This window comes from Saccoglossus kowalevskii, chromosome 11 (assembly GCF_978046115.1).
Source record: "Saccoglossus kowalevskii chromosome 11, keSacKowa6.1, whole genome shotgun sequence".
NCBI lineage: Eukaryota > Metazoa > Hemichordata > Enteropneusta > Harrimaniidae > Saccoglossus > Saccoglossus kowalevskii.
The window spans coordinates 24,085,056-24,107,964 of NC_140651.1; the positions used below are offsets into that span (position 1 = coordinate 24,085,056).

Sequence of the window (22,909 nt, forward strand, 5' to 3'; positions counted from 1 at the left end):
ACATGCTTTGTCAGTTTTCATTCAAATTTACTACATAGATCATACATGTTAGAATACATGTCCCCGACCGTCCATGAGTTCCTGGGTCTGTCCGCCGACCGTCCGTCCGTGTGTCTGTCTGTCCCTGCGTCAGTCTATCCAACGTCATATTTCAGAATCCTGTGGACCGATTCCGTTCATTCTTTGCATGTGCCTAGTACCTTATGTGGGACATATGCGCATGCAGTGGTTTAGCGATTCGATTCAAAATGGCCGACTGGCAGCCATCTTGTTTTTTAGAAATGTTGTATTTTGGACATGCTTTGTCAGTTGTCATTCAAACTTGGTACATAGATTATACATGTTAGGATACATGTCCATGATGGATCAAAGATGGTCGACTGGCAGGCATCTTGTTTTTGTTTTTTTTATGCGGTATCTTGGACGTGCTCTGTCAGTTTTCATTCAAATTTGGCACATACATGTACTTTATACATGTTAGGATGCATATCCATGACAATTTGTTTCAAAATCTGGTCAAGGAGGGCGATTGACAGCCATCTGACTTTTTGGCCTTACTACTATATTTCCACAATTTATGTACCATTTTCATTCGTATTTGGCACATGCATCATACATAATCAGTGTGTTTCATAATCAGATCAAAGATGGCTGAATAACGGCTGTTTTTATTTTGGCCATATTACTATGACACGAAACACGTGTTTTGATGTAAATAAACAATCTGTTGTATACGCCACTTGGAACTCAAGTTTCAAGGACACGCTCGCGACAACCCCTCCGCTTTAATATGACGAGCACAAAGAGAACTTAACGGGGACTGTGTCATTTTCAATGACTTGTTTTTCCATGCCATGGGACATCTGTGTAACTTCATATTTTTATGGTAGTTAAATGTATATACGTTAACTTGGATGTAATATGTCCTAGCTAGTTTCTAGTGCACCCTCTCATCTCTGTTATTCAATAAAGAAAACTTACTACAAACACATGTGCTATAAGATAAGATAATTCTTTATTACAACCTTATAGAATGAATTACATATCTATTTTGGTTTATGAAATGTAATAAAGGTGTTAAAATAAACATAAGTTAGATATCTAAAATCTACTACAATACAGTTACATGAAATAATGTAAAAAAAAAATATTAATGACCCATTAGGTGGTTTTCTCTAATGGTATTTGCTGTTTTTATAAATTTGATAAGCTCTGTTAGTAAATATTTGTTGTTTGTATTCAATATATGAATGAATTTTTCTTTGTTTGTACAGTGTTGAAAATTGTTAATTTTCTTTGAAAAATGTGAATATAACGACTCTCTTTCATCTGTGTAAAGTTCACATTTTGTGATGTAATGAATTTCATTCTCAAGTAGGTTGCATTTAGTACATTTTCTGTCTTCTGTTTTTATTTTTGGTCTTTTGTGCCTTCCCAACTCGATGTTTAGTTTATGGGCACTTAGTCTCAATTTTGCTAATAGACCAATGTTTTCTTTATTATCAAGGATTTTAATGTATGGTTCAGTATTTATATTTTTCGTCAGTAATGTATAAGTTCTTAGTTTTGAATCTGGTCTTTGATTATCTTGGTTCCATTTATAATTGTAATATTCATTCACTTTTTGTTTAAACTGGTCTTTTTTAATTGTTTCTAAATTCTTAATATCATACAGCTGTTTTATTTTATGCAGATTCATTAACCATGTGTCATTATATTTGTTTTGTTGTTGATCTTTTATTGCATCATATACTAGACTGATTGGGCCATTCTTAATAATATTTTGGTAGTATATGATTGCAATTCAGTTGTATTTTTGCTAGTAATGGTAGTCGTCCAATTTCTATTCTACTACCAATGTTACTTGTTCTGTTATTAACATTTAATAATCGTCTACAGAACATTAAATGGTGTTTTTCTGTACACGTTTTGTCCCAGTACTCTGGTCTGCTATTGATTCCCCAAATTTCTGCAGCATAAGTTAAAATTGGTGTCTGGATGCCCTCAAATAATTTCAATTGTAAAAGCATGTTTAACTTGTTTGATGTTAATACTGGTTTGATTGCTGCATCAGCTTTTTTTGCTTTATCTACCAATCTTTCCATGGTCATGTTCATTGCCCCATTTGTATTAAATGTTACCCCTAGATATGTAAATTGGTTTGTTTTGTCAATCGTGTTTAGCCCATATGAGAATTCTGTATTTTTTGATTTATGACCATTTTTTGTGAAAATCATAATTTTTGTTTTTCTCATATTCAACTGTAAACCCCATTGTTTTGTATATTCATAAAGTGTGTCTAATGAACTTTGTAAGTCTTATTTGTTAATAGCTGTTAGAACAATATCATCAGCGAATAGAAGTGAAGAGATGTTTTGACTATTTAGGTTTGGACTATTCATTGTACAGTTATCAATGTATATATGTGCTATTTATCAGTTTTCAAGGCATGACCCCCCCCCCTCACGAACTATGTAGCGTTTTTTGTTTGGACCCCGACACCCGCAATTTCGCGAGGAGTCATTGTATCACTAATGAGTTGCAATACAACAAAATAAAATTAACAAAATTGCAATATAAAATATTTCTTCAGCGACAATGATTGGTATATTTTGCAGTTAGTGTTTGTTATGAAAATATTTGTTCACGAGAATTGTTGGCGAGAATCGCGAAGCAAAAATTACAGGCGGAAATCTCTCAGCTAGAAATGGAATTCAAAAGTTGTTCCTTGAACGCACATCCACCAACCACAGGCCTGTCATCCACGCGCCAACAGGGCACATCGCCTTCTGATCACCAAATCTCTGACATTTCACTAGCGGAACCTTGCCAAGTGACGAATCTCCGATCGCAGGTTGATCACGATTTGTCACCATACTTCGACGCCATTGGAGCGAACAAAGGACCAGCCGGTGAGTAGATTATTCGCGACAGTCTCGTTAATTCCCCCGGGCGTCACACCGGGAAAAAGTTGCCTGGTTTGAAATCTCCAGAACAGTTTGTTCCATCATTCTTTTCTTCACATGAACTGAAATACGACGACTTATCACTCGAACAATTTCTACAGGGCTACACACTTTTACTGCAGGACCCATCCATGCCCAAAGCAGAACAAAAGGGCCAGTTACGTCTCCTGCACGATTTGTTTGTAAAACTACCATTGTACAAATGGCCCATCGTCCGGAGCTATCAAGCGGCAGTGGCTCGTTTAATCGATGATAACAGATGTACATGGGACAGCGATTACTCAGACGTGAAAGAACTGTTTTTGACTCCCATGTGCGAAGCACAAAATGGGAGTCTTTGCAGTTAGTGTGTCTGTATGTATGTATGTGTGTATGTGTGTCAGACTTTTCCACTGCTATCTCAAGAACCATACATCGGTTTTTTATGAAACTTGGTGCATAGATGCTCTGGGCCAATGCGAGATTTGATTAGGTTTTGGTAAAAATCCATGCTCGTTAATTACCTAATTTGCATGATAATTAGCTAATTTTTAGCTGTTCTATGACTGTTCCACTGATATCTAAAGAACCACTCATTGGATTTTGATGAAACTTGGTACATAGATGCTCTGAACTAATGCTAGATTTTGATTAGGTTTTGGTAAAAATCCATGCTCGTTAATTACCTAATTTGCATGATAATTAGCTAATTTTTAGCTGTTCTATGACTTTTCCACTGATATCTAAAGAACCACTCATTGGATTTTGATGAAACTTGGTACATAGATGCTCTGAACATATGTGCAGATTTGATTAGTTTTTGGTAAAAATCCGTGCATATTAATTACCTAATTTGCATGATAATTAGCTATTTTTTAGTGGTTCCATGACTGTTCCACTGATATCTAAACAACCACTCATTGGATTTTGATGAAACTTGGTACATAGATGCTCTGAACTAATGCTAGGTTTTGATTAGGTTTTGGTAATAATCCGTGGATACTAATTACCTAATTTGCATAATGATAAGTCAATTTTCGGTTTTTCCACTGATATCTCAAGTACTAATCACATTTCAATGAAACTTGGTACATAGATGTCATATGACACTGCACAGACCTGATAGTTTATATGTATAGTACACATAATTACCTAATTTGCATAATTAATTAATTTTCAGCTTTTGATATAAGTAGTGAGCAGTACATTTCAATGAAACTTGGTACTTACATACTCGAGGACTATGCAGAGATTGATTGTTTCGGACAAATATTTGTGCATATTAATCACCTAATTTGCATAATTAGTTAATTTTCAGCTTTTCCACGGGTATCTCAATTACTAATCATCGCATTTCAATGAAACTTGGTACATAGATCCTTTAGGACTATGCAGAGACCTGATTAGTTTCAGGGTAAATAATTGTGCATATTAATTACCTAATTTGCATAATTAATTTTCAGCTTTCCTACTGATATCTAAAGTACTAATCATCACATTTCAATGAATCTAGAATTATGCAGAGACCCAATTAGTTTTTGGTAAATATTTGTGCATATTAATCACCTAATTTGCATAATTAACCAATTTCCAACTTTCACACTGATATCTCAGGTACTAATCATCACATATCTATGAATGTTTATACATGGATGCTGTAGGACAATAGACAGACCTGGATAATTGTGGGTTAAAATCTGTACACATTAATTACCCGATTTGCATAATTAACCAATTTTAAGCTTTCACACTGATATCTAAAGTACTAATTTCCATTTTAATGAAACTTAGTACAAAGATGCTCTAGGACAATGTACAAACCTAATTAGTTTGGGGTAAAACTCTGTTCATATTATTTTCCTAATTAGCATAATAATTCATAATTTTTTGATTCTAATCACATTTCAATTAAACTTGGTACATAGAGTTTTTGTTACATTGCGCAGACCTCATTAGTTTTACAATCAAATCTGTTCATGTTAATTTTCTGATTTGCATAATTAGTTTTCAGCTAAGAAATTTCAAATTATATTTAATGTGTCTCCAATACTCTCAGCACATGGGAGTTCTTTCTAAACTTTCTTTGATTCGATTTCTCAGCCGACAAGTTGAAATCAGTCACCCAGAGACGACAAACAACGGCAACAGAAATACCTCCAACCCGGACGGTTCGCCTGTATTAGTGTGCACAACTTTCAATGAGAAAGGTTCTTGCTTATTTGATCCATGCAAATTTAAACACATTTGCAATCATTGCTATGTCACCCGCAATCGTTTTAATAATCACATCGAAAAGGACTGCAAACAGAAGTCAGACACGTCCGTGTCACTTCTGCACCGTGAAAAACCAATCTCCTCGTGACTCCATGCGCAGCTCTCAGACATCACGTCAACGACCTGTGACCTCCCCGTTAGATCAACGCCTATACACGTATCTCTGGACGATAGTGTTATCTCGCTTGATTCGGTTAGTAACAACATCACGGGGTCTGACCCAACACTTTCAGTCATCACAAGTGTGTCAGGGGGCTCCACACCTACGCCACCAGCAGCTACATCACCGTTGTCACTTACGCACACGGCATTCCCCAAGCTCAGCACCACAGTCTTCATCGATAATAACAAGTTCGAATCCCTCGCCGGTCAGTCAACAACCACACTGACATCAAGCATGATCAAAGTGCCAACATCGCAGGCGGTCCTCAGCGACATCAACTTCGACCCCACACTTCATCACAACACAAGCAGGTTGAGGGCTACACACTCATCATTGACATCATCATCATCAACTACAACAACAACTTCTCCATCATCGGCTGATCATTCGTCACCGTCGCCCAGAAACTCTGTGCCACCAGATCACATTATTTCTAACATTGACGGCAGTATTGCACAACATTACATTGATTTACATCGCAGAATCTCCGCTTCAGTCCTTTATAACTTTCAAGGTTGTCGCATCCCGGTTACTTCCGGTCTGAACATTCAGTCTTGGCGCCATCTTCTAAGCAATTACGACGACGACATCTGCGACTTCTTAGAATTTGGTTGGCCCATCAACTACTTGCGCGTCTTTCTTCCTACTTCGCACGCAACGAATCACACCTCGGCTTTACATTTTGCTGAGCACGTGAACAGTTTTCTGGAATCAGAGCTATCTCTCGGCGCATACGTTGGACCGTTCGACACTCCGCCATTGTCTCACCCGCTCATTACCTCACCATTAATGACCGTGGCTAAGAAGGGCTTATCTTCCCGTCGCATGGTCGTTTTCCAGAAGGCTACTCGGTCAAGGACGGCATCCCAGGGGACAATTACATCGGGGATGATTACAAGCTCAGATATCCTACAGTTGACTCCATGTTAGATTGCATCCGTACACTTGGTTCCGGTTGCCTCCTTTACAAACGGGACCTCAGCAGGGCATACCAACAACTTCCCGTGGATCCAAGAGACTACCACCTTCTCGGCTATTCTTGGAAAGGGAAATACTACTTTGACGTTTCACCACCTTTTGGGTTACGCACAACGGCCTTAATGTGTCAATGGTCAACCAATGTAGTGTGTCACATCCTACGCAACCAAGGGCACGAGGTGATCAATTATATCGACGATTTCGGCGGAGCCGAGTTACCAATCAACGCTACTGCGGCTTTTGAGAATCTAGGGAATCTGCTAAACGAGCTGGGCCTTTAAAAATCCGTGGCTAAAGCATGTGCTCCTGCTACTAGTATGACTTTTCTCGGTTCAGAATTTGACACAGTCAACATGACCACTGCCGTACCCACTGCGAAACTCACTCAAATTCATGAAGAGCTATCCAACTGGGACAATCGCTCCTCTTGTTCCCGCACAGAATTACAAAGTCTCATCGGTCTCTTGTCCCATGTCTCGAATTGCGTTCGCCCGGGTAGCTTATTTCCCGCATGCTGTCCACGCTTCGCACATTCACTGCTAAACATTCCCGCACCCGTATCGATGCAGAGTTTCGCAAAGACCTCCTATGGTGGAAGACGTTTTTACAGGACTATAACGGTGTTTCTATCATACACAGACGCATGCCTTTCAGGCTGCAGTGGCGTCTCAGTTACCCAGTTCTTCCGCTCTCCTTTCCCACAACACATCATCAACATGGGTTTGTCTATCAATGCATTGGAATTGCTTGCAGTCGTGGTCGCACTCAAGCTCTGGTCCCATACTTGGCGAGGGCCCCGTTTGCAAATAACCTCTGACAACACTACAAAGGTTACATTGATCAACTCTCATCGTACCCATTCAGATTTCGAACTCAGCTGTTTGCGGGAGATTGCATACTTCCAAGCATGTTTTGACGCACCAAGCCGTTCACATTTATCTGGCATTTACGAGTCTCGTGTGGAAGAGTTACAGTCAAACTTTGGCATCTCAGAAGTTGTTGTACCTCAGGAAACGTTCCAGTTTATTCATCCTTGGTAACTTGTAGCATTTTCTTTTTTGCTTCTGCAGGTAGTCAAGCTCCGCTCGCCGCTCTGGACCACCAGGCGTCCTCACTCCACTCAGCTTTTGCTTCTGGTTCATTGCGCAACATTACAACTCAATGGCGTGCATTCTTTCTCTTCTGCCGTTTCTTTTGCATCCAGCAAGTTCCGGCCACAACACAAACGATTATTCGCTACACACAGTTTCTCGCCCACTCGTTTTCAAGCACGGCATCTATCTGCAACTACCTCAACGGTGTCCAGCTGCTGCATCTTTTCGTCACCAAAACCCCACCTTCAATCGACTCATTTGAACTGCGTCTTGTCCTATGGGGAATACAGTGTATAACAGCGCACCAGCCTCACCGCAAGTTGCCTATCACACTGGATATCCTTCTTCGAATTCATCGTCTCTTGGACTTTACACGCCCGCTGCACGTTACGCTGTGGTCCGCTTTCCTCATCGCATTTTTTTCGTTCCTGCATAAGTCCAACCTGGGGCCCCCTTCAGATACAGCTTATGACGCCCGCATTCATCTCTCGCGGGGCAGCGTCGGATACAACACCACAGGTTTGATCATTCGTATCACATGGTTCAAACCCATACAGTTCGGCGAACGGGTACTGCACATTCCCATCCTGGCTATCCCTGGCTCCGCCCTCTGCTCAGTATCAGCCTACAAGCAGATGGTGGACATGTTGTCAACACCTTCAGAAGCTCCCCTGTTCCTTGCGCCGTCATCTACCGACAGACTGCATCCTTTGACCTACCAGTCTTTTGTTCGACATCTGCGATCATTGCTCAGCTCCACAGGGCTGGACCCAAACAGCTACTCCGGTCACAGCTTTCGTCGCGGAGGTGCCTCCTTCGCATTTCAGTCGGGTGCAGACCCTGAAGCAATTAAAGCGCAAGGCGACTGGCGCTCACAAGCTTACCTGCTCTACATGGAATCCTCATTCGGTCGTCGCCTCAGGGCGGCATCATGCATTCGCGCTGCTATCAAGTCTGGCCAAGTCGATCTGACACTTTGAACATTTGCTTTTGGTGGCTTTCATTTTTGGCCTTTTAATGCTGTATTTCGCTGTATGCCAGAAATGTAATTTTAGATTCAACGGAATAAAACTAACTTTTTATTTTCTTTTGCCGCCAATTCGCTTGAGTCGGGTTCGTTCTTTGCCATTGAATAATTATATATAATGTCACATTATGTTGGCACAATTTTAACTACCAGTAATCCAAAATCACTCTTGATAATTTTGTTTACACTTTCATTTGACGTTTTTATCATTTTAATGGTGTGCATATTTTACAGGTAATACATAAAGGTACACTTTTACAAAAATACCCATGATATATTAATTATAGAGTCCATTATACAACTTGGACAAAAATTCTTATTTTTTTCCTTGCTATAAAGATAACATGTTACTTTATGCGGAAATTCTAATGAGATTTAAAAAAAAGGTTGTCACTCAATGACACTTGCCTACACTTGACGCTACCTTCAGGTTCTACCTACCAAAGTCTCATGTTGACTATGCGCAGGACCGTTTACTTATCAGTGTAAAATTCGACCAAGAAAAAGTCAGAATAGTAAAAAATAGATAAAAGTCAGTTGCCCGTGTCAAGAAAGCTAACAACCAAAATAGTCTGTCAGCCGTTGATGTCCATACCAGCGATATTTTACACATAGAAATTGAGAATCACAATTGCATAGAAATGAACAATACAGCTATTCCGGCCATCAGGCCATCAATCTAATCATCAGTCTTCATGATTGATTGAACTGGTATTTCCATCCATTTGCTTAGTTGTCCGAGACTGAATGTTGTCAAGTGTTGTTTTTACATACGGCGACCTCAACATTATCGATTTTATCACGGTCCCATAGCACTGCATTGAGGAAGTCCATTTTGGACAAGAGCCATTGTCAAATATCGGAGAGTAGAGGACTTTTTATACTGGAGACATTTCAGTACAGAGTTGTTCGATTGGCATATCAAAATCCTTTATTTGAATAGGACATGTTCTATATATTCACCAAAATAACAATGTTGCAATGTTTCTAAGCATACAACGAACTTGAAATTGTTCCAAACGACCTACGTCCTTGAAATCAAGTCTATGCAATCTGCATAAGGAATTAAGAATAAGTTCCTTGTAGCATATTGTTTACACCGCACACAACTACAGGAATGTCTTCAGCCGAATCAATATTCAAAAGAAGTTAAGAACAAAGAATGTCTCCAGAAACAGGATGAACCAGGTTGAGAGAAGGTGACAAGAGATAGAGACTTTGATGTACATAGAAATGTCAGAGAAAGTAGCATCCGTACAGGAGACATAGTATTACTACACCAGAGGCAAAAGTAACAAAACAAATTATCTACAATGTAGGTGGATATATCATTCAAAGTGATAGACGAAGTCAAGTGACTATCAAATCCCTTCAGATGTTAAATACAACCATAACATGTTTGAAAAAGTATGTTGAGCCGACTGATGATAAAGTTGAAAAACAGAATGATATAATGAAAGTTGACCATCTCTATTGGCCATTTTTATCTAATATATGAAAAAACATGTAATATACTAACATAATATTAATTATGCAAGAATTTTATTTTTCTATTTCATTCTTAAAATAAAAAACAAGCAATCAAGTGATGGTTGCTGTTGCCAATTATCTTTCATAAGAAAGTGTATGTGGACATCCTGGAAATTTCAATACAACATTTCAATAAAACATAGAACCCTAAATACAGCCTACACTTGTCAAACAAGTGCTGAAATTAAAATGTTATTGGCCACAAATATTTTGAAAACATCATATAAAGACCAGAGCATGATACAGCAGTGAGCAAAAGATTGCATGTTGGTTATAAATTAAACGTAAATCAGCCAAATTACACGAAATCATTATATATTCTTTTGTAATGACCTTTTTAACTGAGGTTTGTCTGTTACAGCAACGATATAAAACGCATTAAACTTGCATTAATTGCATTAATACAGTAATGTCAGAGCTTTTAAAAGAACGGGACACATTGATTATATGCAGATTATTAGTAGTAATTAGTAGATTATAATCGTATTCTGTTTTGGACATTCATTGATTTTAAAAGGCATGGCCCGGTTAACAACATAATGCTCCTAAATATAGAGCTCCACAAATGTAGGAGAAAGTAATTTACTTTTCTTTAAATGTAACTTTTAACTAGTACTACTATTATGTAGTCTTGATTCTCTGGCGAAGGATTATGGGTAAATTATGACATCATAGACACTTTTGTGAAAAAACAGTCATTTTATCACCTGTATATTAGTGAGTTATTTGTTTCATGTGAAAATTACTAACAGCCAGTATTTCATATACATATTAGTAAGTCATTATTTGCATACGATTAGTAATGCTAGGTTAACCAATGATAAAGCACCAATTAAAACCATGTGTTTATAAGGTTGCTGCTTACACTACTGCAATCAAATTATATCTTGAATGCAACATTGTTAATCTGTACATGTACTGTACTGGATCCCTGCTGATGTATTACATCGGATAAATCTAGCAGTAACACCAGAAGACCGAATGACCACTCAGCATTCACCAATGGTTACAGTAAGTGTATTAATATTATGGACCCCCCCAATAAGCAGCCTCGCGACATACAAATGCTGAACATTAAGTGGGAGTATGATTAATTATACAATTATACAAATGGGCATTTTCGTTCCACTTCTTTCCTAAAACATAATCTAATCCTTCTCGCACATAAATCGTTTCCAGCCTTTCAGTATGTTTTATTCAGTTTTTCATTACTCTGTGCTACAATTATAAACATCACTAATATAGGTACAATCTTGGGAACAGCACTTACCCATCAGCTTTGTGACAGTTTACAAGACTCTACCCACAGAGAGGTTATTAATTGCAACCACATAATAAGACATACAATTACCTACTTAATATAAGTTGGACATCTGCTGACTTTAGTTATAGTTAATTCTGAGGATGTTAAGTAAATGTAATTGGTACAAAATATAAAAGTGTTTCTGTTGTGTTTTATATATCATGGTTCTTTTATTGTTACTGATTTTGTCGCACTACTCATACCAACCCACATTGAATCCCCCTCCAATGCCATAATTCAGAAATGAATTGTGAATGTGTTATGTCACCACAACTGATAGATAGGCAAGTAGATAAGTCTCATGCAAATGAGTACATCAATATACGGTAATAATTACATTTCATTGTAATTTATTCACAAATTCGTAAATGTAAATTTTTACAATAACACATATATTCTAGGATTGTTTTTGTTTAATGTACAAGATACAGACAGAATAATAAGTCGATGATCTACAGTAAGTCTACTAATAGGCACCAAATATTCAAGTTCAATTTACAATTATAATCAACATGTGTAATTAAAACCTAAATCACTGACACTATATGAACAAAAGCAAATGAATTAATATACATGTATACAGCATTCACAATTGTATGTTGAACCATAAACCTTACAGTAGAGGGTATATAGTTACATGCACCAAGGCATTGTTTATTACATATACAACATTTGGTTAATGAACACCCAGTAGCAAAATAGACCTGTGTTTATTTTAAGAATGTTTCCTTGATGAGAAGTATCTAAATATGAAACACTTGTATGTATTTGGTGTAACTTTCCAATCATTTAACGACCATGTGGAGCATCAAAGTCAAGATCAGGACCAATAGCAACTATACCACTAGGATTAATGCTCTTGTGGCTTTGCTGGAAGACAGGAAGAATTAGTTTTGTTTATAAGTTGCATGTATCATTATTGAAATAGTACATATTGAACACTGATTTATGCCATGGTCTGTCAACGTAGGGCTTACTGTCATATTTGACTTTGAATCTTCATCAATTATCAACTATTACAAATTTGACCAATCATGGCATATGCATTTACTAATGCACATTCAAATTTGACAAATCACAACTTGCATATCATCACATACAAATTTGATCAATTACAACATACATACAATCACACACTCACATTTGACCAATCACAACTTGCATACAATCACCTTAGCATTTGACCAATCACAACTTGCATACAATCACACAATAGTATTTGACCAATCACAACTTGCATACAATCACATGTTTACATTTGACCAATCACAACTTGCATAAAATCACACATTAGTATTTTGACGAATCACAACGTGCATACCATAAAACATTCACATTTGACCAATCACAACGTGAATACAATAACACAATAGTATTTTGACAAACCACAACATTACCAATACATATATTTTCATTTAACCAATCACAACATTCATGCTGACATTTTCTATGATCACATTATTACTTGATCAAAACTGAATAATCATAATACAATCATTCAATCATACCATACATCCCATCATACCATATGTTTACATTCCATCAATCACAACATGCATACCATCATATGTTTACATTTGACCAATCACAACAAAGATACCATACACTGCATACAATCTTAGTTTCCTACCTGATAGTGGTTTTGTATATGTTCTTTAAATAAAAACATACAACAGCAGAAGCAAAACTTCCTGGAGGAAGGATCGTCTTCATTACCCACCGCAATAAAAATATGGAACTTCCATAGGCAACCCCGTGGCAACTCAATCGCGCTGGATGTCACGTGATTAAACTGCGCTTTCAGTGAATAACACTCTCAACATTGAAAATTACTTTAAAATGGCAAAGGCGTGGAGATGTGGACATCGAGTTACGAACAACGATTTACAAAAACATAAAGTTACAAAAATGACCACGCTTATAATTTAGAAACCACGCCCTAATTATAAATTGATGTTTTATTAACATTTAACCAAACTTCGAGTTACGGGCTAAATAAACTTGTTATTTTGTTCAAAGTTTTATGTTTCCCATAATCTGCTGTTCATTAACAGTTAATTAAAATTTAAAATTATTAAATATGCACATTGAACAAAACTAAAAATATATATTGCCAGTAACTTAGAGTTCTGTTACAATTTAGGCGTGGTTTCGTAAAAGTGGGCGTGGTTTCTTAAATATGGTCATTTTTGGAACTCGATGTCCGTAACTCGAACAATTCAACATCTCAAACGCGTGTAGTTGTTTCATTGGAACTGCTTTGATTTTTTTTTTCGAGTCATTTCATTGTATTGAACCACAATCAGGATTAGTTTTAATACGTCGTATACCAGTGTTTAGTGTTCCTATATATTTCATTTTATTACTCGATGTATATCGTACATACACGCGGGGTTCATTAAATTGTTCATTTAACTGAAAATGTGTTGTATGTATAGGTCTGAGTGGCTCCAAGTGCAGTATACTGTTTTTTTGTGTGTGCGCGCGCCTCATTTGTAAAGATCACGATTTGAAATGTCTGACTGTCGCCCGTAACTAGTTGATACGTACATTAACCTTAAATATAACATTAATTCGGGAAGGGATAATGAAACATAAATACATAATACAAGCTATTGGAAATGTGATGAAACAGCAACTTGTGAATGAAGAACATTATGGATGTTGTCTTTGAAAACTTCGGGAGGAAGAGATCTTCACAAAATATATCGATAATGTTTTCTTCAGGTCGACACATTTGTATATCGACCTTGGCTTGGGTCAATATTTCTATATTTAATATACCATTAGGTTTTGACAATTCTCAAATACTATGCTGAAACTACAAGAAAAACGAAGTATCGAAGAAAAACAGAATTTAATGTTCAGATTGTTTCCACTTTATTATTATAGTCCAAACCTGTGTCACACTTACATTCATTAAAACACACAGTCAGCGAATACAATAAAAGGCAGAATACGAATCAATGTTTTGTGTTTCCAAATATGTTATAACTTGTTTTCTTCAACTAATTATTTTTTATAAAAGTATATCATACTATTTATTTATCGATATATCAAAAATCATGGGATATTATTTAAAATGCATAGCTGTGAGCGTTAAATTGTGCATACATATGCAAATTTATGAATCAAAATGGATGTTAGAATTCAAATTGACCAATCGAGAAACAGTATTGTGACATGAACGTTAGGTCTGAGTAATTACCAAAGAAATTATAGAAAACAAAAATTATAATCCCTAAATGTGAAAACACTTGGCGGGTGCATATATTTTTGGTGAGAACTTGGATATATATTAACTAAGCCTCTCATTCTTTAAGAAATTGGATCTCTGTAAATATTTTGATTTGTTAAAAAAATATGAATGAACACAATATTAAAACCAAACACGTCCATGCCGGATACACAATTTTTTTTACAAAATCACTTATTTCTATATAGCTCTTGAAATCTCATGATTCAAACAATATAACACCTTATTCACATATGTATTGTGAGTCAGAACAAAGAATTTCTGGGTCAAATCTCGCGTGACCGATACCCAAATGGTATCAACTAAATAAACACTGAATATGAATCGTTTATAATTATAACATATGAGAACAAATTACAAATTATTAAAAACATTTCTAAGACAAATGAAAAACTACAAAATCTATTAGTAATCACCAACCAATTATTTGTTGCATAAATCACATATAATAGTATTGAAACGGAACTTATGGCAATTATTTATTTGTATAGTACAGACCACAACATGATGACCAATCAGTGGTGGTGTTCTTCTATGGTAATATCAGATTGGGAAGAGGCCGGCAGTTATAATTTGATTGATTCAATCGGAATCAATTCTAAATAAAGGAGAGCGACCAGTTGTGTAGCCACACACTAACCGACAGGTAATATGTACCCAACGATAGGACTACGTGTACTAGACTTGATACCACAAGTGACCATGGAAGATCCTTGATCCCTGGACTGCACAGGTAACTTGTTGTACACGCAAAATGGTTGGGAAATTTTCACCTCCTAACCATTCTAATTCAATCTATTTTGATTTTACTTGTATGAAATAACATATTGTGGATAAGTTTGGCTGTTGTCAAATATGATATATATACTAGGATCTGATGTGGAATTTACACATGAATCATAAGAATCACCGAAGGGATTACTGGGATTTTTTGGTGGTGGTTTAACAAGAGCCCTATTTCCAGCAGTGTATGACCCCACCAACACCCGAGCCAAAAACATCTGATATATACCATTAGTGTCAGGGCGTGTATAATTGTGAGAATATGTGGCATCTCTGGCGAAGTAACTGCCCTTGCCATAGGCTGTTCCACTGCTTGTACCACTAACACGCCAATCAAAGTTTTGCTGACATATAGCGTCAACAAACTCATGTCTGGTGCCATGAAACAAGTGCCGTTCTTCTACTTTCCGATCCATGTTTTTCTTCATCATCCACCTTTCTTTTCTGTAAGGATACAATTCAATAAAATTACATAATGGTGTACCAACTCAGATGAGAATATGTCACATGAATTAGACCTGTCGGGCCGAATATGCGGCTCCTATAGGTAGGTATAGTGTATAGTGGTGGGTAGGTTGTAGGAACAGTGGCAAATACTTAGACGACACGAGGTTTACATATTGACTGCTCACTAAGAACTCCACTTTATTCACAATTAAAATTCGTTTATATAACTTATATTGGTACAATTACACAACAAAAAAGTACAGGGTAAATATTAATTAGTGAGTGGATAGCTGCAACGATTAAGGTGTCTGATTAATTTAAATTCTGACATAAACATCGATAGGTTTAGGGTAAGGATAAACTAAGCATGTTGCATAAACAATGTAACAATGAAAGAATGAAATCCTGACACCGAATTCGAATGTTGGTATCGACTGCACATATAGAACGTGGCAGATATGCGCAATTATTTTCATTTCATATGATGGAAAAACATTTAAAACATAGAATGTATTAATTCAACATTTGCAACAACGATATACACCATGTCAACAACAAAATATGTTAAGGTTTGATGAAAAACATTGCATAGAAACAGATGCAAAAACCTGACAGATCAGACCACTAATAAACAGACCCGTAACGCTATTGTCAATCGGCCTAATACCCGGCGATGTGGGTCTCTGCTACACTGGTGGTTCATGAATTGCCGAATTTTAACACATGCAACGTTTCATCCAGTAATAATTAGCATTCTTACCTTGTGTGATGGTCCCATAACTCTTCATTCTGAACTCTGACAATTCTAGTGATTCTAGTGGTTCGTGGAATCGTTTTATAAAACTTGGTCGTTACATCATTGTATTCTCTCGCAGTTTTACCAGTGGGGTGGATATCCACCAATCTGTAATCACCATAGTCATCTCCAGTGAGGTCCCAATGGTCAGGTACGTAATACGTTGAAGACCCTTTTGCCGCCGCAACCGCCACAGTGGTACTACCAGTACATGTTGGTCTACTTGGGCCCTGTCTAATGTCATCAAGTATAATCAACAAGGCAATAAAGTAGTATATTAGATAACATTGTATAGTGTAAGCAAATGTCACTTTTGATTGTTAGCAATATGCCATTATATTCAAAACAAAAAGGGGGCAGAAAGCGTGTCTAATGAAACATTGAATTTGACACTTGATAGTAAAAACAAAAATGAGTCATTTCCGATTAAACCTGATTAAAGCGCACGGTGACATACACGTTATTATTATTATGCAAAAGATTATTTATGCAAGATTCTGTTATATTGATTATGTAACAAAGTTTGTTCCCACAACAAGTCAATTGCTGTTGCTCTCTAGACGCTGACTAAATTATAAGTCAAGTTTAGAGCGAAAACTGCACACAATGTAGCTACCATGCGTGTGATGCAGTACAAGCATGTTTGTAAAACATATATATAAATTATCTTATAATAGGGTTTAGAAATGTTGTCAGCCACCCAATTGTATAATGTTGATTTTGTACCGCATTTGGAGAGTGGGTAATGAACAATGTTCATCCAAATATTTAAAAATCAAAACCCACGGATCTGACCACGAAGTGACCCTGAACGTCAACTAATTAAAACCAACTTATTTTTTACCTTATTATATCTTGCACATCATCGCGAGACATGAATTTTGGTCTTCTGCGGACGGCCCTTTTTGTCTTGTATTTCGTATTCTGTTGTTGCATTGTTTTAAACTGAAGAATGTATTCATGGTGTCCTGATGTAAAGGAGACTATACCTTCCGCCGTTTTATCCAGATAATTCTGATACTCTTTCTCCAGTTGATCGCTATCAATTGATGACGATCATGACTGTAATTGGATATCGACATTTGGTTACTTTCACAACTGTTGAATTGACTAGTAACGAGTTGTACAAAAACGCCTGTACCCAAATTTCTACTTTCCCAAAACCATTCTCTCCCTTGTTGTTGGAACCACTCAGGGATAATATTATTTCTTCTTTTCCGAATAGGTTAGCAAAAATCACAAAAGACTAATAATTCTCAAAAACTTCCATGAAAATAATTTTCATGGGATTGTCTCCTTCGTAATACATGATCAACGAATACCCTTTTTAATTGGTGATGGGATAATGGTGATTAGTGCGAATATGTAATGAATTAAGCATCACCTTTTCACCATACTTAATCCATTGGTTGTATTCATCTTGCCATGACCACGTCCAATGCGTTGCGAATAGGTGTCCAGTGGGCGCTCTTCCAGTGGACCACGTGGATAGACGTCTTAAACCCAGTGTTACAGAAGTGTCTATGTCATTTGTTGCAGCCATATTATCAAAGTTGATTACCCACTGGACGTCACCACTGTAAAACAGAATGAAAGGGAGGATTTCCAATGTTTGACCATGTACTATAGGACTTATAAAAAGAGTTGGGTGTATTTCTCGTCATCTCGCGAGTCAGTCAGCACAGATCGACCCATGCTCAAGAAGGAGGCTCCGTGCCGGGAACGTTTAAGGATCGGACGCATGGAATCGACAGCTGTGTCTGCGTCAAAAACACAATGTAACTGAAGTGATAGTCTACATAAATAGTTTGACCAAATGTGGTTTTTGTTCTTTTGTTCAGTACTAGACCACATACCGAACATAGTACTGGCAAGTAAGAATTATGGAAAAGCCACCAAAAATTGCATCCGTGATTCACAGTCACTACTAGACCACATACCGAACATAGTACTGGCAAATAAGAATTATGGAAAAGCCACCAAAAATTGCATCGGTGATTCACAATCACTCTACTAGGAGTGTGACTGTGGGTGATGCTTTGCAATCGGCAACACAGCGCTACATTATATGTTACGCCAACCTTGATTGGGCGCATGCTTTAGAGGCGCATCCAATCAGATCTATGGATTTTACCGGGGTAAAATACGCGACTTAGCAGTGGAATCCCGCAAAATTTTGTGAGAGAAACCTTTAATAAAAAATACGCACAAATACGCGTAGTTATAGTCTTGTTTAGTCACAAAATGGCGGTGGTGTGGTGTTCTCTGGGAAGGAGAATATATATACATGTGTCATCGATCTCCTTCCCTCAGATCTTTGCGCTTTATGCAATAATAAGTAACGTGTAATGATCGAGTTACGAGTTACGAGTTTGATTTGTTATATGACGCCTTACGAGCCGATTTTGCCTAAAATAGCGCTCGGCCACCTTTTCAAACTGTGTTTACAGACGGAACTTAATATACTTTTTACAACTTAAGTTTCTTTCTAACCACATATTTTAGTGAACAGCAAAAACTAACATGTAATGAAGCTAAATGCCCACCAGCTTTACGGTTGTGCTCATGCCACAGTCCTGGCGCGTTTCAACCCTTGGGATATTTTACTATAATAGGCTGTGTCTACATCGCGCATTAAAATTTGCATATAACATTAGCGCGTAACAAAGATTGTGATAAATGAAAGAGTTGTATAAACAAAGATCAGTGATTACTTGAAATCGATACCAGGAAGGAAAAGTTATATAACATTTATTATTTAATAATTTATTAAAATACATAAGTTTGTCCAACTCCCTGTGGTGTGTGCTGAGACAGCGCTTTCTGACGACACAACGGGCAGAGATACTTTCGGTGTTCTGACCGCAAGGATCTCTGGGAAAGAGAATACAGGCACACATCACGACAGAGCGGCATTACAATAAGGCTTTTATAAATCAGGGTGACAATGGTTTGTTCTTTCTTCTCAGACATAAGTCAGTGTTGTATTGTGACGGTACAACCTACCTGTCAAGTATGAACCAAATCGACCCAGCCACAAAAATTACAAAAGAGTTGAAAAGCCATTCCTGGTGAACAGTTTTGGGTCAATTTTCTCGGTAATGGAAAAGATATAACAAATTCTAATAGTAAGTTTGTGCCCAAACTCAAGCGGAGTAGAATGAGCTATGTCTGAGTTGTTTATCATAAATTCGTAGGAGGAGACAGATTTGGTGCGAAGCTATCAAAAAATCAGTTTTTTTGGCTGTTGTTATGGCAATGGTGGGCCAACTTTTTTTTATCAGATTTTACCTAATAACTAGGGTGAAGGTGTGGCCTGCCTCCCTGCTAAGTTTGGGCGAAATCAGCATGCCAAAAAAATCACAGAAGAATTAATACATGAGAACACTAGAAAATAAACTCACAAAAGGGCAATCCTAGTGGAGCAGATCGCCAATAATTATTGACAAGTTGACAATCCCTAATATTGCTAAACCGCCAGTTGGGAACTTTATTAGGATTCGTACATGGAGTTACACAGATAGAAAACAAGAAAAAATATTGATTTCTTTTGTCCAGGCTATATAATAAAATATGAATTAATTTTAATTAGTTGTATTGCAATGCATTAGTAATAATTTAAATATATATACAATTCTTTATTTCAGTGTATTTGTTTCCTACTATTATTTATTTATATTGGGGAAAATTGTTATGGGGATTATTAATTTTAATAAACAATATTCAACTATCCTTTGTAATTCCAATAAGATCATTAGTTACAGTATGTCAATAAAAAGTATAAAAATACATGATGAAAAGCATATTATAAATGGTCAAATGTTTAATGGTATTTGAAACTAGAGGCATTACCAGATCATGGGTCTTATTTTGGAACTTCTGTTAGAGCAACTGCACAAATCATAAAGGTAAACTATAGCTTCTAAGGATGGTATTTCCAGACTGGCGCCAGTTGTTTAGGAAACAGATAAAACTGTAATTCTCAACAAGGATGAAAGGACCAATTACTGAGACGCATACCTACTCCCCACAAAACCCACCCGATACAAAACCCACTTTACCACGAAAGCTACTAGTAATCGTGGCAAAAAACGACATTACTTACCCGTCAAAAACACTGACATTGGTATTGGCCGCTTCACAGAAGGCTTTTTCAATATTCTCGTTCAGTTCCGGTTCGAAGTTTACCCATTCAGTATCAATTGTACGTGATCGTTGCCATATATACGGCAAGTCACAATGATGGCGTTTGCATGCATTCCGGAAGTTGCACTTTCCACGCACAAAATAAGTACAGATATATGCATCTTTATCCAGAATGTGGTTGCTAGCTAACTGTGTTGTTGGAGACTTTGGAGAAGTGGGTGGAAGTTCTGCCTTTTCAATAGCCATCTCTCGAAGCATCTTTAAAACTTCTTTAGGGCTTTGGCATGTTTCAATTCCAAATTTATTTAGCAAGGCTTTCGGCTGTGAGTCGTAAAAATTATGAGAACGTTTGCAATCTCTTCTGTTGGCGTTGGTAAACGCACAATCACCGAGAATATAATGCTTACATACGTGGAGAAAAGCGCAATTGCTTCCTCTACCATAGCCAACTTCCACGTTGTAGAAGCTACATACTTTAGGTACAGATTTGTTCATGCAACTCTGTGTTATAACCATTTGAATCTGCTTTTCTGCTAGCTTATCGAGTAAGGCTGATTCCAGAATGCGATGATTGTGACTATCATGGTAGTTGTGAGAATATAGACACATTTTCGCTTTCGGGCCAGCCAGACTCCCAGCACCTACAAACCGACATTTACCCTCCGAGTAGAATTTGCAGACGTGTAGATTTTGACATTCATGTCCAAAATTACACCCTCCCTTTGTTCCGTACGTTGGACATATACGCACGTTAGTTGTCAAGGTTACATTCGTTGCATGTTGCTGCCCTTCTAACTTGAACAGTTGAGGGTACTTAGACAGTAGTATCTCCGGACTCGATCCGGCAAAGTATCGCTGACATCGTTGCGGTCCAAGAGCTGCCGTTATTGAATTCACTGTCATGCGTCCCCGGTACGTACACAATACACGGACTAATTCCCTAGCGATATCGTCTTCCGACTCATCGGTTGTCGGTGGAAACTTAATAGCAAGGTACGAGTTGTCCTTCTTTCTTGCCATTTTCCCTGCTTATGCGGTGATAGTATTGGGAATTTTTAAAATGCAGAGATGATGATCAAATTCGAAGAAAAAATGATGTCAGTGTATTACGCGGAATTTCCTGCACTATGACCTTCTGAGGTCGCTCGAGCTGAATGTCAGACGTAGATGGCGCCCTGTTTTTGGTAAATGAAATTGAATAAAGAGTATAATTGCATCTAAACAAAACACGTATAATAATAATAATACTACTACTACTACTAATAATAATAATAATAATAATAATAATAATATACTAAAATGATATTACCAACTATATGTATTAAAATGTTTAACGAACTTATATCGCCAAAGGTGATGTACAGTTCAGAAATACGGGCCTGTGATTTATTAAATGACAACAATATCTTGGAACAGGTCTGTAGCCTTTTTATCGTTTTATTTTTGGCGCAAATAAAATAACACCTACACTAGGTGTAAGGGGGTGAACTTAGCAGGTTCCCTGTCAAAATTAAAGCAGACAGTGCCACAAATAAATACTTGCAGATTGAAATCTCCACTAGAATGTCACATCCTTCAGGATGCATTAAAAGAATCAGAAAAAATAAATAAAACAAACTGGATTAAATATACATGTAAACTTGGCGAAGATGAAGAAACAATAGAAAAGAGAGGAATTACACTCACAGCTGGCAGATACATAAAAATACATAAAGAAAACAAAATAGACATAGCAGAGGCACAACTGGAACGATAACAAATTAAAACCTATAGTATTTTTTAAAAAAATGAAATGGAAAAAAATACTTGACAGTAACTACTAATTTTACTCGGAGGCGATGTCTGTCAAAATTTCGTTCACAATTGAGGAATTGATTTAGGCAGAAGAACAACATCAAAATACAAATGGAGAAGATAATATGTACAAGGGCTAATGAAAATGAGATAGATCACGAAAAACATCTTATTTTCAAATAAAGGAAGACAGGTACTATTCTAAAAGTGCAATGAAGATATTAAAAATACAAATAATAACACATACATCTTCTCTAGAATCAATACAATACCACTGTAAAATTTAAAAAAAAAATATTTAGGCAAAATAACAATTGTTATTCACGTCATGGGAGGGTGATTGGTTGGAGGGGGTACTAATTTAGATCGTTTT

At 36.9% G+C, this 22,909-nt stretch overlaps 2 protein-coding genes across 2 annotated transcripts; both read right to left on the minus strand.

Annotated features, from left to right (window-relative positions):
• Positions 1-14,170: 14,170 nt before the first annotated feature.
• On the minus strand, positions 14,171-21,059 carry LOC146736545 (protein mono-ADP-ribosyltransferase PARP12-like). The gene is made up of 5 exons (XM_085505045.1): positions 20,702-21,059; positions 17,981-18,173; positions 17,441-17,658; positions 16,561-16,830; positions 14,171-15,797 (listed from the first exon to the last, which is right to left on the minus strand). Exons 3-5 carry the CDS (start codon positions 17,530-17,532, stop codon positions 15,377-15,379), a joined length of 783 nt encoding a protein of 260 aa, XP_085361171.1. The 5' UTR covers positions 17,533-17,658; positions 17,981-18,173; positions 20,702-21,059; the 3' UTR covers positions 14,171-15,376.
• LOC146736546 (protein mono-ADP-ribosyltransferase PARP12-like) lies at positions 20,698-21,762 on the minus strand. The gene has a single exon (XM_085505284.1). The coding sequence runs from the start codon at positions 21,760-21,762 to the stop codon at positions 20,698-20,700; it is 1,065 nt and encodes a 354-aa protein (XP_085361410.1).
• Positions 21,763-22,909: the final 1,147 nt, after the last annotated feature.

What these genes read in the sequence shown, in the direction of transcription:
- LOC146736545 (XM_085505045.1), bottom strand. Translation starts at nt 17,532, where the DNA reads ATGCAACAACAGAATACGAAATACAAGACAAAAAGGGCCGTCCGCAGA. An exon ending in GATGTGCAAGATATAATAAG is followed by an intron (nt 16,831 to 17,440) that starts GTAAAAAATAAG and finishes TGATGACATTAG; the next exon opens with ACAGGGCCCAAGTAGACCAA. An exon ending in TTATGGGACCATCACACAAG is followed by an intron (nt 15,798 to 16,560) that starts GTAAGAATGCTA and finishes GTATCCTTACAG; the next exon opens with AAAAGAAAGGTGGATGATGA.
- LOC146736546 (XM_085505284.1), bottom strand. Translation starts at nt 21,762, where the DNA reads ATGGCAAGAAAGAAGGACAACTCGTACCTTGCTATTAAGTTTCCACCG.